General features: G+C 39.3%; 1 protein-coding gene across 4 annotated transcripts in view; it reads left to right on the forward strand.

Moving 5' to 3' along the window:
- Window positions 1-19,669, forward strand: part of med23 (mediator complex subunit 23) — a 122,113-nt gene that overhangs the window by 74,463 nt on the left and 27,981 nt on the right. For all 4 annotated transcript variants that reach the window (XM_043683331.2, XM_043683338.2, XM_043683342.2 and 1 more), the window contains 7 exons: window positions 673-853; window positions 1,838-2,008; window positions 4,975-5,191; window positions 8,541-8,777; window positions 10,704-10,869; window positions 12,183-12,255; window positions 15,902-16,116. In XM_043683331.2, coding sequence (XP_043539266.1) covers window positions 673-853; window positions 1,838-2,008; window positions 4,975-5,191; window positions 8,541-8,777; window positions 10,704-10,869; window positions 12,183-12,255; window positions 15,902-16,116 — 1,260 coding nt within the window. The remainder of the gene's footprint in view (window positions 1-672; window positions 854-1,837; window positions 2,009-4,974; window positions 5,192-8,540; window positions 8,778-10,703; window positions 10,870-12,182; window positions 12,256-15,901; window positions 16,117-19,669) is intronic.

The raw sequence follows: 19,669 nt of genomic DNA on the forward strand, positions 1-19,669 counted from the left end.
AATGTAAATTGAAATAAAAGAAGACATCTTAATTTTTATAAGGTGCAAGGTAGTTCTTAGATGGGGGTTTCTATTCAACATTGCAAGTGAAAATACCACTCTTGTGTACTCCTCATGCCGTGTCACAATTGCAGATTCCTCAAATTAAAAAAGCTGCAGCTCATCCAAAGGAAAGCTGTAATTACAGTCTAAGAAGTTTACCTAAGCTACAGCTCATTTACAAGTTTATGAAGTAGAATAAAAATAAGGACAGAATGCCTCACATTAAATAGGCATAAATTATCTCCTATTGTCCTCCAGGTTCTAATTATGGTTCACTTAAAGACTACAATTAATGTCATTGTTCAATAGCAAAGAAGTTCAACTTCTACTTATTGTATATATGGTAATGAAATTTAGTTTCTAACAATTATCAATTTTCAACTGATTAAAATTTACTTTTTTCTATTCTTGTGAAGAAATTAACCTTGAATTGTAATGTGGTTTTATGATTATACGAATGGAAGTTTGTTTATTTGGTGCAAAATATTCAAGCAAAGTAAATGCTCATTATGTAAAATGCCATTCTCTCTCAATGCTGGTATTTCACATGTTCTTTATATATTTAGAATTATACTGTTTTTGTGTAAATTGTATTTTGAAAAGAAATCTAAATTACTCTCTTGACTGCAGAGTGTTAGAGAGAATAGGAGCTCGAGCTTTGGTAGCTCATGTTCGAACATTTGCTGACTTCCTCGTCTATGAGTTCTCAACTTCTGCTGGAGGACAACAATTGAATAAATGCATAGAGATCCTTAATGACATGGTGTGGAAATATAACATCGTCACCTTGGACAGATTGATATTATGCCTGGTAAATGAAGTACACTATTATTCTCAAGATTATTTAAGAGTATCAATACAGCAACCTAGTTTTAAAATAGCATGGTCTCTGTTCTTCTGTATCTCTAATTGATTTACTTGATTCTCCTTTCCCTTTCAAAGTAATTTATGATTAGCCAGACTTTGCGGTCAACAGAGAAACCATGACATTTACTGTTGACTGAAGAAATCTGCCTCAAAGGTCTCCAGTGTGGATTTATGCTTTTTAAAATGTTTTTTAAGTTTAAATCTACTAAATCAAGAGGATCTGCAGGTGTATAGCAGCAGTGTTGTCAGGAAGTAGGGTATGTAGTCAATTAAATTGAAATATCCTCTCAAATTTCTGATTTTCAGATAATGCCATAAATAGTTATGATTATAGGTCAAAAAGGATAGAAATGTGGAACTTTTGATGACAGTATTGAATTTGCCTTTTAAGATTGGTTAGAGTGTTAAGCAACAATTGTGGAGATAGTATGCTGTTTAAAAAAGAAATTTACTTGTACCTTATTCCATAGCATGCTACTATTTCAAAGGCTTTTACAGTAACAATATTGCCACAATATTATAGGTTTTTAATCAATTCGTGCTTGGGGATCATAGTCTGGATTATAGGTATGGTTTGCAGTGCCTTAATAGTGTAACCTCTAAATTGGAATCGCAGACAGCAATCTCTAAATTTCTGGGTTGTCTCATATATGTATGGACTGGTATCAGTTTCATTGAGTAACGATAGCAAACTTTCGAAATTATTACAGTAGAAGCTGATCTATAGTTATCTGGGGCATGACAAAGAAGGAAAATTTCATGTAGCCAGCCTCTATATTTGTACAAAACATAATGGAAGGTGGGATTCTTCCATTATCGCCACTACCTTAAGTGCACTGTACAGAAAATAAATTTCTGCTTTGTTAGCAATGATCTTCAACAAAAATTCCTATTCTTATGGAGGTTTGGATTTTATTGTTAATTATAGGCTTTGCGAAGTCATGAAGGAAATGAGGCCCAAGTCTGTTACTTCATTATTCAGCTGTTGCTGTTAAAGCCAAATGATTTTAGGAACCGAGTGAGTGACTTTGTGAAGGAAAATTCTCCAGAGCATTGGCTCCAACATGACTGGCATACAAAACACATGAACTATCACAAGGTGGGTGTCTGCCATTGGTCATCTTTTATGTCAGACATTAAAATCTTGCATTAATACACTGTTATGGTTTAAGTTTATATCGATAGCAGATGTTCTATATCCATTTTCAGTTTCTTTTTGAGAGTAGTTTTCTATGCATTTTGTCAGTCACATTGAGCACTTGTATAGACAAAATCTCAGTCATGATGTACTCAGTGCAGCAGTTTTAAATTTTAAATTTATCAGAAATTAAGCATTTTACTTTGTGAAAACTTGTGTTATGGCAAACTGGACAAGTGTACTGTTGCTGTAGCCCCATGGGTGAAAACAAAAAGATTTTTCCAGCTGCAGAGATGACCAATTCAATACCTTCATTAAATTTGGTTTTACACAAAAAGATTTAGCAACCACGTTTATGAAAAAATACAGTTAAAGATTTGTTAGCTAAACAAAATTTATTCAATAAAGGAGCAATAATGGCTAACGTACCCAATCAGTAATGTAGAAGCACTTTCCCTCTTCAGGAAAAAAGTAATGAATCGTTTTCTGCAGAGATTGGCTTACAGCAAACAAAGCATTTTGACTAATGAGTTATTTTGAAAAGCAAAAAGCTAAGGCATACTGTGTTCCAGAGTTTATTGCTCTGATGATCACATGGCCAGAACCAGTCACTAATCACACATGAAGTTCTGTTGTTGCTTACCTACCTTCAGGGCAATAGTAGATGGGCATCCCACATCCCATGAACAAAAGTAAGCAACCCTGACAGCTGAATGGTGTGAATCTCAATTTAGGATGAAAAGGATGATGACATCTTGCTCTGTACAGTCTGTCTGGCACCTACTCACTGTTAAATTGCCCCTCCAAAATGAATCTTAAGTAATGGCTTTCCTTATAAAGATGATTTTCTCAGATTATGATTTTGATTAGTCGTTATAGCATTGCAACATGCACTGCAGTATGCTGCTGCAATTGTGTATCTAAAGAAGTTGTTTTGGCAAGCAGGATGCGAAAATAGCTTTAATTTTTGACTGAAACAACTAAAAGTATTTCAACTCAGAGCACTGCTCCAAGGAACTCCTTTGACAATTCCCTTGCTTTGAAGTTGTTTGGCCTCCAATAACTTCAGCCATCCTCTTTGCACAACGCGTAATTCATTCACATTAGGGGCAGAGCCCCACCCCCTCACCTTTTCACTGAAGCCATGAGCCAAGTAGTCACAGATTGAGCATTGGTGAACAGGTTATTGGTGAGTAAGTGTTGCTTCATAGCATTGTTGATGACACTTTATGCTGTCAGTTTGAGCTCTCATCATAATGTATCTAACATTTTAACTGTATATTGGTCCGGTTGTATAAGGTGAGTGCAATTAACATAGTTTTCTTCCATCATTCTAATTTAGTTAAATATTGGAATGAAATACAGGGTATCCTGCATCAGCAGTTTTGTTCCATTTAAATGTAATTTAAAGTATGTTAGAAGTCGGTTTTTCCATTTTCCTGCTGTGATCCCAATGACCTTGATATTTGCTGAAAGTCATCTATACAATCTGACTTTCAAATTTCATAGTAAACTTCATAGCAGATATCATGAGCAATATTAGTATTTTTGTATTTACAAGAAATACTTGTCATCAGCAGCATGCCAATTGCAGATCACATTACTCAGAAAATTGTGGCTCCAATTTTGAGGAATGGTCTGACATATCTGGAACTTTACATTGTTTGGTCTAAAATCTTTATGAAAAGCCACTTCAAAAAGAGGAAAATTAATATAATTTTGATATGTCCAAAATCAGATTTTATAAGTTGTACAGTAATCATCCATTGTGACTCAATCAAAATTCTAGATGTGAGATATGGTGTTGAACTCATTTTCTTACTTGCAACCATTATAAAGTAATCTTTAGAGGCTTAATAACTAACCTTTATTTCATCTTTTTGTTGACTTAACACACACTTTTTCTCTCTCTCTCCTGCCCCACCTCCATTAGAAGTAAGAAAAGCATATTCTTTGGCACGTTTGCAAGTATAGGAAATCCATTTTTTAATTGAATGTTATGAACAAACTTTATTTGCCTTCAAAGTTTATCAGAGGACCATTTCTAATGTAGAAGGGATCCACTATATTTATTAGAATTCATAAATATCATACCACAGGAAGCTAGTTTGTGGCCAGAATTTACAAAATGATCAAGATGGAGCATGGTATTCTGGAGTTGAACTAACACACTTCAAGTAGTCTGCAGTTTGGTAATTCCATTCGTTGAATTCACCAGCATTTAGACCCATCAATTCATTGCAGATCCTTTGCAAATTTTGGTTTGCTTAACCGAGACAAATATAATTACTTAATTGAAAGTGTTGCAGAAAATATGAAGTAGTCGTTGATTGTGATAGTGAAATGTTTTTCCATAACTGCTAAGTTTACAATATTCACTGACACTGATTCTGTTGAAGTTTTGTGTCCTGATGGTAATCGGGCAAACATCGTATGTCCACTTTACAGATGCAGTCTTCTATGTTTTTAAGCACACGTGAGAATATGACTTGAGTCAAGTGTAGAAAGGCATGAGAAATGTGAGACACAAATTTGGCATGGCAGAGGTCCACCAGGAAGAGGAAATGTCATTGTAGCGTTTGAATAGAACCTCTGTTGCCTTCTGGTTGTGTTTTTCTTTTAAATTATCTAATATTTTCAGCATCCTTATCATGAAGAATGAGCTATAATGGCATTCAAGCTAATTTTATGTTTTGTGTAGTGACTGATGAATGAACGCAAACATTTTCAAGTTGAAAGCTTTGCCCTGATATTAACAATCATTATTAAAGACTGTAAGCATTTTGAAAATGAAATTCTGCTGCTAATTAGCATTGAAAAAGATGAGATTGAAATTGCAAAAGATTTGAAAGAATGGTGCTCAGGAATAGAATTCATTTTAATGTCAATCGTCTTAAGGCTTTCTACTTGCTGTTCATCTCTTTCAGAAATATCCTGAAAAGCTGTATTTTGAGGGCCTGGCTGAACAGGTTAATCCCCCCGTGCAGATTCAGCCTCAATATCTCCCTATTTATTTTGGAAATGTCTGCCTTCGGTTTTTGCCAGTGTTTGATATTGTAATCCACAGATTTTTAGAATTACTCCCAGTTTCAAAATCTTTGGAAACACTTCTTGATCACCTCGGAGGCCTGTATAAATTTCATGGTAGGTTTCATGTACTTCAAGATATCTAATAGTGCTTGTCTCTCTTCCTTGTGTATTAACTAAGTGGGTATGTTTTCTACTATTTGTATAATTAAGTTTTTTTTAAAATTTCAATCTTGTTTCTTTGCAAGGCCAGTGATCTGATACGATTTACTAAACATCAAATTTGCTCACAAATAATTTATTGATTTATTATGTTTATTTTGTTACACAATACAGTGAGAAGTGCTGTACAGTGGCACCACTTTCTAATTCTATCTTAAAACACAGGAAAAAAGAACAAAATTTAGAACACCGAGGCATAAAAATAAAGATATAATGCTCCACTATGGGCCTGGTGACCAATAATGAGTCAGTTTTGGGTCACTTTGCTGATAGCAGCAACTGCCAATGTCACAGTAACTCCTACTGAGCTCAAACTCCATTGCAGCAGTCATGAGTCTGCTCTAGAACTATCTCATCAATACAGAAGCACTAGGCTCACTTCGTGGCGGTGTAAGCCTATCTTCAGTGATTGCAGGATGACATTTTTTATGCCTTTGCGCCACCAGCAAGACAGTCTCATGAAAGATTGGAAGTACAGTGCCGATGATGTTCTGCCACGCCACTGATATGTAGGAGATATGATCAGTAAGGTGAAATGTTGAAATATATTGCCCCTATTGGAAAGATGCGTATTCAATATCACAACTGAAGCAACATTTTTATAGCATCCTTGCCTTGAGTGTTTTACATGGGTGAATATGTGTGACGCGGAGGGGCGAAAAGAATTATCAAGTGCAAGAATTGAAGTACAAAAAAGGAAGAAATCTGTGTGTTTGTGTAGGATCAGGGATTGTGAAAGTGAAAATCAGATCAACAATAAGAGGCTTGTTACTGTGTAGATTGTTAGGCCTAGGAAAAGTGCTCTTGTTCCTCTTTACCCACAAACTATGCTGCAGAAATGCTTATCACTCTTGCATCTTTTATCTGCCAGGTTTTCCCAAGCCAGGAAAAACTGACGCTCTTGGTGAAAAATAGAAAACCCATTAAAATGAAGGCATAAAAGATTTACTGGTCAAGTCACATTCCAAGGGCTGTTTGGTCACTTGCCCATAGCAGTTAAGGCCACGAGATCATTTTTAAAGTTTTGAATGTTTTACCTTCCCACTTGATCCAAACCTATATGTTTTGAGGGTTAAAAGGTTCCCCAGAGATAACCCACTGTGCAAAAAATATTTTTGCACATTATGATTTAGAATCAAATGTCTGGAAGAATGATGGAAACATTCGGCACAACTTTCGAAAGGGAATTGAACGAATTAGAAGAGTGAAGGATGCCATGCTGGGACCTGCAGTCAGAAAATTGCTGGACAACAAACAGCTTAATACTGCATCAGTCGAATATCATGAAGCTCAGGAAAGCTCCAATTATGAGGCTTTATGAAAAAGAGGCTGCAACCTTAGATTCCTGCATCAAATAATGACTTGAAAGGTGCAAAAAGGTCATTTGAGAAATTTGTCTGAAGTAATGGGTGGGTGGCACGGTGGCACAGTGGTTAGCACTGTTGCCTCACAGCGCCAGAGACCCGGGTTCAATTCCCGCCTCAGGCGACTGACTGTGTGGAGTTTGCACATTCTCCCCGTGTCTGCGTGGGTTTCCTCCGCGTGCTCCGGTTTCCTCCCACAGTCCAAAAATGTGCAGGTCAGGTGAATTGGCTAATGCTAAATTGTCCGTAGTATTAGGTGCAAGGGTAAATGTTAAGGAATGGGTCTGGGTGGGTTGTGCTTCGGGGGGTCCGTGTGGACTTGTTGAGCCGAAGGGCCTGTTTCCACACTGTAAGTAATCTAATCTAATCTAATCTATTAACATTAAGTTTGCATACTCTACGACAATCCAGAAGTTTTCAGTTTAGGACAATTTGCAAAATGAATGTGTGAAACTGCCTTTAGTAAAGAGACAAGATTACACTTGTTTAAGTGTTGTATTTGTGTTCTGGAGTCTGAAGTTGAGATTTTCTCTTGGGAGTGAAATTGGCTTTATAGAACATAGGAACAATGTGTCACAGGAGACCTGTTAATCTTTCATGCTCTTTGAAAGAGATTAATCACTCTTCTGTGATGATGCTGCTCCTTTAACAAGTTCATGGTGTCCTTGGATTTTTTTCAGAGAGGTCATAAAAGACACAGACTCTAATAGTTCTAGGTTGAAGAGTTTTAGGGCCAATTTAATAATAATGAACAGATGCTACCTCAGACAAAAGGCTTTAAAGTTTTTGGAAAAAAACACTTATACTAGGAAAGGGGAGTGGCAAGTTCTCCCAGCTCACAGTTTTTCTTTGGTCTTATTATTCACTGAAAGCCATCAGGCCTTTGTCAAAGAACCAGGCCCATGGTGGTAGCCTCCCCCCCCCCCCCCCCCCCCCCCCACACACACACACACACACACACACACACACACACACACACACACACACACACAATAATCTCACTCTTGCGCCCTCTCACTCTTGCGCCCTCTCACTCTTGCGCCCTCTCACTCTTGCGCCCTCTCACTCTTGCACTCTCTCACTCTCACTCTCTGTGTCTCTCTCACCTCTCCTGTAAGCCCCTACGTTTGATTTTACCTTTTTGTGCCAAGGGGTGTTTATGGGGATTATTCCAAGTATTTGGAACATCATTAAGTTGGGATGATCCGTTGGTTTTTCAGATAGGTTAAGTTATTCGGGATTTTGTTCTCTTTTGTTTGTGTTTTATTCGGTAATCTTGTAAATAAATTCTGTTTTGGTTAAAATTAAGTGGTTTCACCAGTGCCATCTCTCCTGGAATGTCCACTCTACACCTGCTTAAAACAACGAGCAAATTTAGGGTCTGGTCTACTTTCTTGAAATGTTTTAAGGTCTGGCCTGGTCCATAACACTTACTTGTTGTTTCTTTGCAGCTGTGTAATTTTCTTTCTTTACCATTACTTATCTAATTCCCTTTTGAAATCTGTTGTTAAAATCTGTTTCTTTCACTCCTCTGTAGAGAACATTCAAATCACTGCTATGTAAGAAATCTTTTCATTTATGCTACCCCTGGTTCTTTTGCCAATCACCTTAAATCTGCCTACTTACCCTTCTGCCACTGCATTGTCTCTTTATTTATTCTGTCTGTACCCTTTGTGACTTTTAGCACCTGTATCAAATCTACCCTTAACCTTTTTTCTATATGAATCCTATTGTTAATTTTCCTAGTGTGTCTTTGTAACAAGTCTTTGGATACATTTAATTACATTCCTGATTTTGGAGAGAGTTTGTATTCTTATTTTTGCTTAAAATTAACTAAAATGTAGGATCAATGTTCAATTGCATTTTTGTTTCCACTGTAGACCGACCTGTCACCTACCTATACAACACACTTCATTACTATGAGAGACATCTGCGAGATCGCACAAATCTTAAACGCAAGCTTGTTCATGCAGTCATTGGCTCTCTAAAAGATAACCGACTACAAGGCTGGTGTTTAAGTGAAACTTACCTGAAATCTGCCATGAATGCACGAGAAGACAATCCGTGGGTTCCTGATGACACGTACTACTGCAAGTTAATTGGTCGATTGGTGGAGAATATCCTTCCTCTGTGCTAATTAGTTTGTCTTGTGCAGCAAATGTATATTATAGAAAGAAGTCCTGCCATAGTTAATGTAATTTATTAAGAGTATCTGTACAGAAGAGCCAGAAAATACCTTTTGAAGGAAATAAATTGACTGAAAGTTTGTTAATGTAATCTTGAATTTTCTCCAGAGTTTGAAAGACTTTTTATCATTCTCATAAGAAACTTTAATCATTACTGTCAGTATGAAGTTGTTCATTGCTGCATGCAGAATTTTTGGAAATGGTGTCCAAGTGTAGGTGTAAAGACAGCTTGCCAGAGGGTTACAAACAGTTTACAGGGTGATATTGATAGGTTAAGTAAATGGACAAAAAGATAAGAAATGGAGAATAATATGAAGTGTTCATTTTGGAAGGGAGAGCAAAAGAATATTATTTAAATAGAGAAATCTTCAACAGAAAGGGACTTTGGGACTATTTATGCAAAAAACTCTGAAAGCTAGCATGCAGGTGCAGCAGGTAATCAGGAAGGCTAATGGAATGTTGGCCCCTATTTCAAGGGAGTTGGAGTACAGGTATCCCCTCCTTTTCAAAATTTCGCTTTGCGCCACTTCGCTTTTACAAAAGACCGACATTAGGACCTTTATTTTGCTAACCGAAAGAAATCCAAGAGGATTTTCACTTTTACGAAGAAAGGTGAAATGTTTCCCATATAAATTAAGGCTTCATTGCTTTATGCCATTTCAGCTTATGAAAGGTGTTATGGGAATGCTCTACTTTCACATTGTGGGGGATTCCTGTATAGGAATAGAGAACTCCTGCAGTAGTACAAGATGCTATTGAGACCATATCTGGAGTATTGTAAGAAGTTTTGGTCCCCCTTATCTAAGAAATGATATTATTTCAGTGGAGGCAGTTCAGAGAAGGTTCACTAAGATACGGAGGAATTTATTCTGAGGATTGAGAGTCTTTGGAACTCCTCACCACAAAAAGCTGTAGTACCAAGTTCTTATGTATATTTAAGGCTGAGATGGAGTCTTGATAATAACGGGATATGGGGAAAAGGGCAGGAAAATGGGCTTGAGGAGCGTTGGATGATCCATGATCCTGTTGAATGCAGAATATGCTCCAGAAGTTGAATGTCCTACTCCTGTTCCTATTTCTTATGATCTTATGTAACAAAAGCAACTGGGCATTGACAGTTCCAGTCACTGTAGTAATTTATTTATAGTTTATGCCATTATAACTACGTTTGTCTAATTTCTATTCAATCCATATAACAATAAAATTCATCAATAGAAGTGGAAATATATTTGTTTTGCTGAGGTTTAGGTATTCCGGTGCCAATAATTCAAATGGAGCATGAACCCAAGGAAACACTTTTTAAATTCATTCATGCGATAAGGGCATCGCTGGCTAGGCAGCTTTTATTGCCTGTCCCTAATTGCTCAGAGGACAGTTAAGAGTCGACCACATTGCTGTGGGTCTGGAGATACCTGTTGATGAGAACAGGTAGGATGGCAGTTTCCTCCCCTAAAGGACGTTAGTGAGCCAGATGGTGTTTTTTTTTGATAATCGACAATGGATCCTCAGTTGTTATTAGATTCTTAATTCCAGGTATTCAATTAATTCAAATTTCACCATCTGCCATGATGAGATTCAAACCCGGGTCCCCAGAATGTTAACTGGATCTCTGGATTAACAGTCCAGCAATAATACCGGTAGTCCATTACCTCCCGTATTTTATGTTCTTTTGATTTGTAAATATTAGCTACATTAGATGAATTATTTTTAAATGTTGTATAATTGGTTTGTCCGTTACTTTTTTCAATGTACTTCATGAATGAAGTATGGTTATGTTTGATATGTATTTCTTCTACTTGTGAAAATCTTTAATTACTGTTACACATTCAGTCATATTTCCCTTAATCAGTACACCACCTATGGCAGGTAAATCGCCTGGTCCATTTCCAAACTGTGACTGGAGATTCAATGAATTTCCAAACCCGGCAGCACATGCCCTTCATGTAACCTGTGTGGAACTTATGGCATTATCTGTTCCGGGGAAAGAAGTTGGAAATGCACTTCTTAACGTTGTACTTAAGAGGTAACTTTGTTTGGAAATTATCTTTCTTCACTTTGGGCAGTGATGGCTCTTAAAGAGCAGGTTACGTTTAAAATGTGAATGAATTGTATTTACGTAATGTAAGAGCTAAATACCTGGCTAAAATTTGATTTGCTTGAATTCCATGATGGTTGCAAGTTTCAGGCTTTCACCTGTTTTGAAGAATGCTGTTGAGCATGTTTCTTTCAAAAGATAAAAATGACCATTGGTTATTCAAGTTTGGATTTTGTATTAGTGGCACATGTGCATTTTGGTCTCTGTGTATGAGGGGATTTATTGATTAACTTGTCAGTAATTCTGGAGCTGTTTTTTGAAAGAAATGTCAGTATGGGAAAGGAAGTCTGGGAGTAGTGGTGGTGATGGGGATTTATTTGAATAAGAATTTTATTAGCAAGCGCAGTAAATACTAAGTGGCAGAGTTTGCTTTCAGTTTTAAGGGATCAAGATTGTTTGTTTATTTTTACTCGGAGGAAAACCCATTGTTTGGAAGCCTTCTAGTTTCAGTTCAGAGGTTGTGTAGAAAATTGGATGTATGAAACAGCCCTTTATGTGGAAAAGGTAGAGTTGAGAACTGTTAGTAAATAGGTTACCTCAATGTAAGAGTTTTAGTTTGAAAGTTGCAGACCAGAAGTGTTTGATTTAGAATCCTGAAACGTTATGTGAAGCTGTGGAAGTCTAAGCTCACGTGTGTGAATAATCAATGAAGAGGCTACCAAACTCTCAAGACTGGGAAATGGGTAAAAAAAGCAGTTAAGGGAACCCTAGTAATGATAAAGATACAAACTCTCTGGTGTTTGTATACTGTTACATGCAAGTGTTGGCAGAGATGGGATTGTATTTTAATGTGTTTTGAAATTTTTTGATATGTGTCAAAATTTAGTTTATCTTTTCCTTTGCATAATAAACTTTTATTGATGAAATCTGATTTGCAGCACATCTTTGTGTTTCAGTGAAAGACTGCCTTGTTAAATTTAGAAAAAAGCAAAATATGAACTAACAAACCAGCTTTCAGCCTGGGATTTGACTTGTCCAGAGATTACATTGGATGGGATTGTAACAGCACATCTGCTAGCATCTGTGAAGAGAGAAATCTTATTAATGTTTCAGGTTGATGTCTTTCTATGATCTGCTGTTCTGATGCCAAGTCATCTGCCTGAAATATTATCTGTATGTTTTCTGCCCGATCTGCTGAAGATTTTATGCATTTTCTATTTTTACTACTATTTTTTTCATCCACAGTGTTTTGCTTTCATGCTTGTTCTTTGTCATTTGCTTCAGTACTATTTTTCTTCCAGTCAACCATTGGTACCGAGAGAAAACATTACTGCCTGGATGAATGCAATTGGACTTGTAATAACTGCATTGCCTGTAAGTTTTTAAATGTAGTAAGAAATTTAGTAAGTACTAATAGTTGATGTAAATAAGACTTTCGTGGCACCTGAATTCAGGGTTAATTTATAATTCCAAGTAAATATGTTAATTGAAAATAATCTTGTGTGAAGCTTTCAAAGTCTGTCTGGGGTTAAACTTTTCTCTGAGAAACCATTAGCTTTCCATTAACATTTTGTTTTATTTCAAAAATATACTTTATTCATAAAATACTTTGATGATCTGTACAACTGGACATGCCATACATATGTAAACATTCCATTTGTTTGCATACCGAAAACAGTAATCATTCCTATTTACAGGTCTGTACGATTACATTTTTAGCTGAGGCGTCAGCAGAGCCCAAATGACTGCGCGGGCCCCCTGTTCTTCTTTAGGCAGGCAGATGTTACACGGTGGTCTTTCCCCACTGCGCCTTGGCGGCAGCTGCCCCAAGCTTCAGCGCATCCCTCAACACGTAGTCCTGGACCTTGGAATGTGCCAGTCTGCAACACTCAGTCGGGGTCAACTCCTTCAGCTGGAAGATCAACAGGTTTCGGACCGGCCAGAGAGCGTCCTTCACCGAGTTGATGATCCTCCAGGCACAGTTGATGTTCGTCTCGGTGTGCGTCCCGGGGAACAGACCGTAGAGCACGGAGTCCCGCGTCACGGCGCTGCTCGGGACGAACCTCGACAAACACCACTGCATTCCTCTCCAGACTTCTTCTTCATAGGCACATTCCAGAAGGAAGTGTGTGACAGTCTCGTCCCACCCGCAGCCGCTTCGAGGGCAGCGTGCAGTGCGGCTGAGAGTCCGGGCGTGCATAAAGGATCTCACAGGCAGAGCCCTTCTCACCAACAGCCAAGCCATGTCTTGGTGCTTGTTGGAAAGTTCTGGCGATGAGGCATTCTGCCAAATGGCTTTGACAGTCTGCTCAGGGAACCGCTCGATAGGATCCGCCCTCTCCTTTTCCCGAAGGGTCTCAAGAAAACTATGTGCTGACCACTTCCTGATGGATTTGTGGTCAAAGGTGTTTTTCTTCATAAACTTCTCCACGAAGGACAGGTGATATGGAACGGTCCAACTACTCTGAGCGTTCCGCGGCAGCGAGGCCAGGCCCATCCTTCGCAACACCAGGGACAGGTAGAACCTCAGTGACACTTGGTGTTTGCGTACCAGGGATCCACGCACAGCTTGATGCAGCCACACACAAAGGTGGCCATCAGGGTGAGGGTGGCATTGGGTATATTTTTTCCCCCGTTGCCCAGATCTTTGTACAGCGAGTCCATTCGGACCCGGTCCATCTTTGACCTCCATATAAACTGGAAGATGGCCCTGGTGACTGCAGCGGCACAAGTTCTGGGAATAGGCCAGACCTGTGGTACGTATAATAGCAATGACAGTGCCTCACACCTGATGACCAGATTTTTCCTGTGATGGAGAGCGACCGTAGCTTCCATCTGCCCAGTTACTGCCTCACTTTGCTGATACGCTCCTCCCAAGACTTGGCACACGCCCCAGCCCCCCCCGAACCAAATACCCAGCACCTTCAGGTGGTCGGTCCTGACGGTGAAGGGGATCGAGGATTGGTCGACCCAGTTCCCGAAGAGCATGGCCTCGCTCTTGCCTCGGTTTACTTTGGCCCCCGAGGCCCCTTCGAACTGGTCACATATGCACATGAGTCTGCGCATGGACAGCGGATCCGAGCAGAAAACGTCGACGTCATCCATGTACAGGAAGGCTTTAACCTGCAGGCCCCCGCTGCCCGGAATAGTCACCCCTCTCAGGCTCACATCCTTCCTGATGAACTTGGCAAATGGCTCTGTGCAGCACACAAACAAGGCAGAAGAGAGAGGGCAGCCCTGCCTGACTCCAGATCTGACTGGGAAGCTATCTGATTCCCACCCATTGATTGAGATTGCACTGACAATGTTGGTGTAGAGCAATCTGATTCAATTGCAGATTCCCTCCCCAAAGCCCATTTTGGAGAGGACATCCCTCATATCTGTGTGATATCCTGTCAAAGGCTTTCTCCTGATCCAGGCTGATCAGGCAGGTGTCCAACCCCCTGTCCTGCACGTACGCGATCGTATCCCTGAGGAGCACGAGACTCTCGGCGATCTTCCTGCCCGGCACAGCACAGGTTTGGTCAGGGTGAATCACCGACCCTAGAGCAGACCTGACCCGGTTGGCGATTACCTTTGACAGAATTTTGTAATCCGCATTCAACAGTGAGATTGGTCTCCAATTTTTGAGTTCCTCCCTCTCCCCCTTCCGCTTGTAGATGAGGGTGATGATGCCTTTCCTCATGGATTCACTCATGGTACCTGCCCGAAGCATACTGACATACACCTCCAGCAGGTCCTGGCCGATCAAGGCCCACAGAGCGGAATAGAGCTCGACCGGTAAGCCGTCGCTTCCGGGAGTTTTATTCTTTTCGAAGGACTCGAGGGCCTTGGTCAGCTCGTCCAGAGATAGCGGCTGGTCCAGCCTCTCCCGTGTTCTATCGTCCAAGACCTCCGTGATAGACGACAGGAACGACTGGGAGGCCGTGCTGTCGGTCGGCTTCGCGTTGTACAGACTGGCATAGAAGGATTTACTGATCCTAGCTTTCCATTGACATGATAATGCTGATGATTGCTTTTGCCAGAAATGTTGAGTGCATGACTATTCTCAGTTGCCTCCTGTGGTTTTCCCGACAGATATCAGTTTTAAGTCAGTGTGGTTTGCTCCATGTAATATTAAACGATAGGGTTTGTTCGGCACAGCAAAGGCTTATAGGCCTTAGCATCAAGTAAGATGATGGAAAGGAGATTGCTGCCACCAATCAACTGAGAAACTAATTATGGAATTGCATTAAGATTTGTAGGACAAATTCAGTTGCAGTCTCTCAGATTAGTGAAATTGTTAATGTTTGGCTGTGTATCAATTAACATTTAAATTAGTTGTGAACATGCAGGCAAATGCCTTGAGGTCCAGTAAATATAAAATTGTATTTACATAGTGCCTTCGATGCTTCATAAAGAGGAAAGAGTGAGCTGTAAGGAGGATATTCCACTGCTTGTATCCCAGGCATCTGTAGATGCAGCTACTAATATAGGAGCAATTAAAATCGCTGAAGAAATTAAAACTGGTCGAGTTCAAATATTTGAGTTGTGATTGAAGGAAATTGGGGTGGGTGTTGGAGGCAGAGGTAAGTTCCACAGAGATTTAAGATAAAATTTTAAAATCAAGGCACTGCTTAGCCAGTTTATTTCAGCAGACATGAGGGTGACTGGACAAGGTTTGGTGCAAGGAAGCATATGTATAACAGTGTTACAAATTGCCTCAGAAGATGGACAGGAGACTGACCACCATATATTAAATAGGCATTTGTTATCTCTAGACTTGACTATGAGGGTATCTTGATCTGGTGGATGGCGTTAGAATGACGTCAAGTGATGTTATAGAGGTGGGCTTAGTGATGGCAAAGGTGTGTGGTCAGAAGTCCATTTTTGGGTTAAATGTTACAAAGATTAAGGTCACTCTGATTTGTCATTTAAATAAGTTGAAAATGTGTTAGCTGCGACATTTGGGATATCGAATTTGAAAATGCCTTCTAATTAAGATTTTCTTTGCAAAGTATTTTTGTTCTTTTGTTTGAAGGAACCCTACTGGATAGTACTGAATGATCGCATTGTGAATGTCATCAACAGTGCAACATTAACCTCGGATACAGAATGGGTAGGATACCCATTTCAGCTATTTGATTTCACAGCTTGCCACCAGTCTTATTGTGAGATGTACTGTAGCTATGTTCTGGCCTTGGCGCATGCAGTGTGGCATCATTCAAGTATTGGACAGCTTTCTCTTATCCCCAAGTAAGTAACAGAAGTCTTTCTATTTATCTCTACGGTTATGGGTGTAATTTTATTTAATGAAATTTGCTTGTAGCATTTCTGTTGGTATTATGCTAACCACATGACCCTAAGACTGAAATACATTCCAACACTATAAGTACCCAACAGCTGTAGTGAGGAATTTAAAGCAGTTTGCTTTGGAACAAAGATCTTTTCTTTAGATAATTGCTGTTAGAGCAAACTCAGGAAGTGGTTCTAGGACTTATTAAGCATATGAGTTAAAGTCAGATTCGAAGAAGGCTCGGGCGATGCAAAAGTAAGCAGAGCATTGGTACTGTTTTAGGGGAAGCCAAGAGGGACTTGGAAAAACTCTGAGCTTTTAATGCGTTAGTGCAGCAAAGAGCGTCAAGATTGAAAAGCCCATAAGTAGTATTTGCTTCTTAATACTGAGCATAATTAGAGCTCTTGGAAATATTGTGAACTGTGAGGGGGATAGTGTTGACCTACACAAAGCCTTGAACAAATTAGTGGAATGGGCAGACAACACAGATAGGAAAGATCATGAGAATCTTTGCTCCATGTATGTAAGTTTTCTCGCTGAGCTGGAAAATTAATTTTCAGACGTTTCGTCACCATACTAGGTGACAACATCAGTGAGCCTCCGATGAAGCGCTGGTATTAATGACCTGCTCTCTATTTATATCTTTAGGTTTCCTTGGGTGGTTGTTGTCATTTCCTGTGGTGATGCCATTTCTTGTTTTTCTCAGAGGGTGGTAAATGGGGTCCAAGTCAATGTGTTTGTTGATAGACTTCCAATTGGAATGCCAACCCTCTAGGAATTCCTGTGCATGTCTCTGTTTGGCTTGCCCTAGGATGGATGTGTTGTCTCGGTTGAAGTGGTGTCCTTCCTCATCTGTATTTAAGAATACTAGTGAGAGTGGGTCATCTCTTTTTGTGGCTAGTTGATGTGCGTGTATCCTGGTGGCTGGTTTTCAGCCTGTTTGTCCAGTGTAGTGTTTGTCACAATGTCGTAACAAACACTACATTGGACAAACAGGTAGAAAACTAGCCACCAGGATACAAACGTAAATACAGAACCTCAACCTGAGCCACAACCTTATCAAAACTCTCTTTTCTGCAGGGCAGATGTCTAAGATCAGAGGTGTAAATTTAAGATGAGGATTAACTGGTTCAGTAGTTCAGAGGAGATCTGAGGAAAGGTTTTTTTCACTCAGCTGTTAAAAATATCGAATGCACTGCCTGAGAGGGTTGTGGAGGCAGTCCTCTCGCAACATTTCAGAAGCATCTGTATGAGCACTTAAAGTGCCAGGCCATAGTTGGTTTGGACCAAGTGGGATTAAATGGAATTAAATTGGATTTGGTATTTGGTCATTGTCAACATGATGAACCAAAAGGCCTGTTTTTCTGTTTATGAATATGAAACATTAAATCTAATGCAGAAAATTGTGAAGTGATACATTTTGATAGAAAGAACATGGAGAAACAGTTTAAAATAAAGGGCTCAGTTCTGAATAGGGTGCTGAAATACAAGGACTTGGATGTACATGTGAGTAATTCTTTGAAGGTGGCTTGACAGGCTGAGAGCACAGTTCATGAAGTATGCAGTTTCCTATGCTTAACTTCTCTCATGTCCATATTAGTAATGTTAAAATTCCATGAAACATGAATTAGGTGTCAGCTAGAGTTCTGTATCCAGATCTGCGCATTAAAATAAGCCCAAAAAAGACACAAGCGAACGAGATGCTTCAGTCACATAGATATATTGGAAAAGTTCAGACTACTCCCCAAGAAGTCTGAGAGGAGATTTGACAGATGTATTCAAAATCATGAGTCTAGTCAGAGGAGATGGGAAAAATTCTTCCAAATGCTTAACCATGAGCATTGTTGGTCATCAAACAACGGCAGTGGATAGATTGAACTTAGGACATGGGACAAGAGCACGAGATGACCCCAGGTTTACAGACGGTAAAATATGGGAGGATAGCCAGAAGTCAAGTCCAGAGGTAACATGGGAATAGGCAATCATTCTCAACAAATGATTTGAAGCCAGGTTGGATGGTGGTAGGGAGGTAGATATGACAGAATGAATTATGGATGTGTGGTTGTAAACTCAATTTTGCGTCAGAAATGACACCAACATTGAAAATAGTTTGATTCAACTCCAACTTGTTGCAAGAGAAAGGAATTTTGTTGAAAGCTGGGGTACATGTTTTACAGCAGGGACAGAATGCAGTTTTGGTCATCTCAATATCTAATTTAAAGAAGCTTCTGTCTACTTTTGGGAGAACAGAAGATTGAATGAATGATGTTTGAATTTGGTTCTGCAGGCTGACTCCAATGCTGACTGATCCATATCAGTTCAGGGGAATGTCATTTTGTCATTTTGGATCCTTTCCCAACTTTTTAAAAAAAAGTGTGAGCCAAAGGCTCTGCAGTCTTCTCCCTGGCTTCCCAGAGAATCCTAGGATAAATCCCGTCTAACCCACGGGTCTTAACTATTTTCACACTCCAGAATTGCTAACACCACCTCCTTGTGAACCTCAATCCCGTCTAGTTCAGTAGCCTGTATCTTGGTATTCTGCTCGTCAACATTGTCTTTTCCAGTGTGAATACCGACAAAAAATTTTCATTTAATGCTTCCCTGAACTCCATGCACAACTTCCCACTACTATCCTTGATGAGCCCTAATCTTTCTCTAGTCCTTCTTTTATTCCTGACATACCTATAAAAAGCTTCCAATGACTTCTCATGTCCCCTCCTGGCTCTTCTTAGCTCTGACTTTAGGTCTTTCCTGGCTAATTTGTAACTTTTAAGCGCCCTAACTGAGCCTTCACTTCTCATCCTAACATAAGCCACCTTCTTCCTCTGACAACAGATTCAACTTCTTTAGTAATCCATGACTCCCTCGCTCAAACACTTCCTCCTTGCCTGACAGGTACTGGATGACATCATAATGCAACATTCAACATCTGAATAAGGCATCACTAATGAAAACTTCTGATGGAAAGCAATTCAACACGTTTTATACAAAGTCTCTGCAAGCTAGTTCAAAATTAATGTTAAGGTGTAGAATTTTCAGGAGAGTAGCATAAATTGGATCAGATTATTTTAGTATTCTGATCAAAACACAGTAAGTGCTTTTAAAAAGGTAATCACAAGGAAAACAGTCCTAAGAATTAGGGTCTGCGAGTAGCAATTTGATGCCAAACACAATATAAAATTAAGTCCATAAAATCTAAGACTGGAGAATAGAGAAGTGTTGCAGGCAACTTTTTTATTTTAAAAAAACACAGTTGAACTACAAGTTCCATCTTCCATGGGTGACCTGCAAGTACCAGTTCAAATAAATCAATGTAAAGCATGTTTATCAGGAATTTAGATGAATTAACAGGGCATCCAAAGATTTTTATTTGAAGGTTTAATTGAATTTATCAAATTCTGAAATTGGAAAGGAAGGCTCGGACCCTCACACTTATTATTAAGAAGTTACAGTGCAAGGTGAGGACATCAGCAAAGTCAAAAAGAGGGAAAAGAGCAGAAATTTAGCAAAAGG

Source organism: Chiloscyllium plagiosum, unplaced genomic scaffold (assembly GCF_037043375.1).
Source record: "Chiloscyllium plagiosum isolate Xiang-an unplaced genomic scaffold, Cpla_swu_hap1 HiC_scaffold_3, whole genome shotgun sequence".
NCBI classification, from domain to species: domain Eukaryota; kingdom Metazoa; phylum Chordata; class Chondrichthyes; order Orectolobiformes; family Hemiscylliidae; genus Chiloscyllium; species Chiloscyllium plagiosum.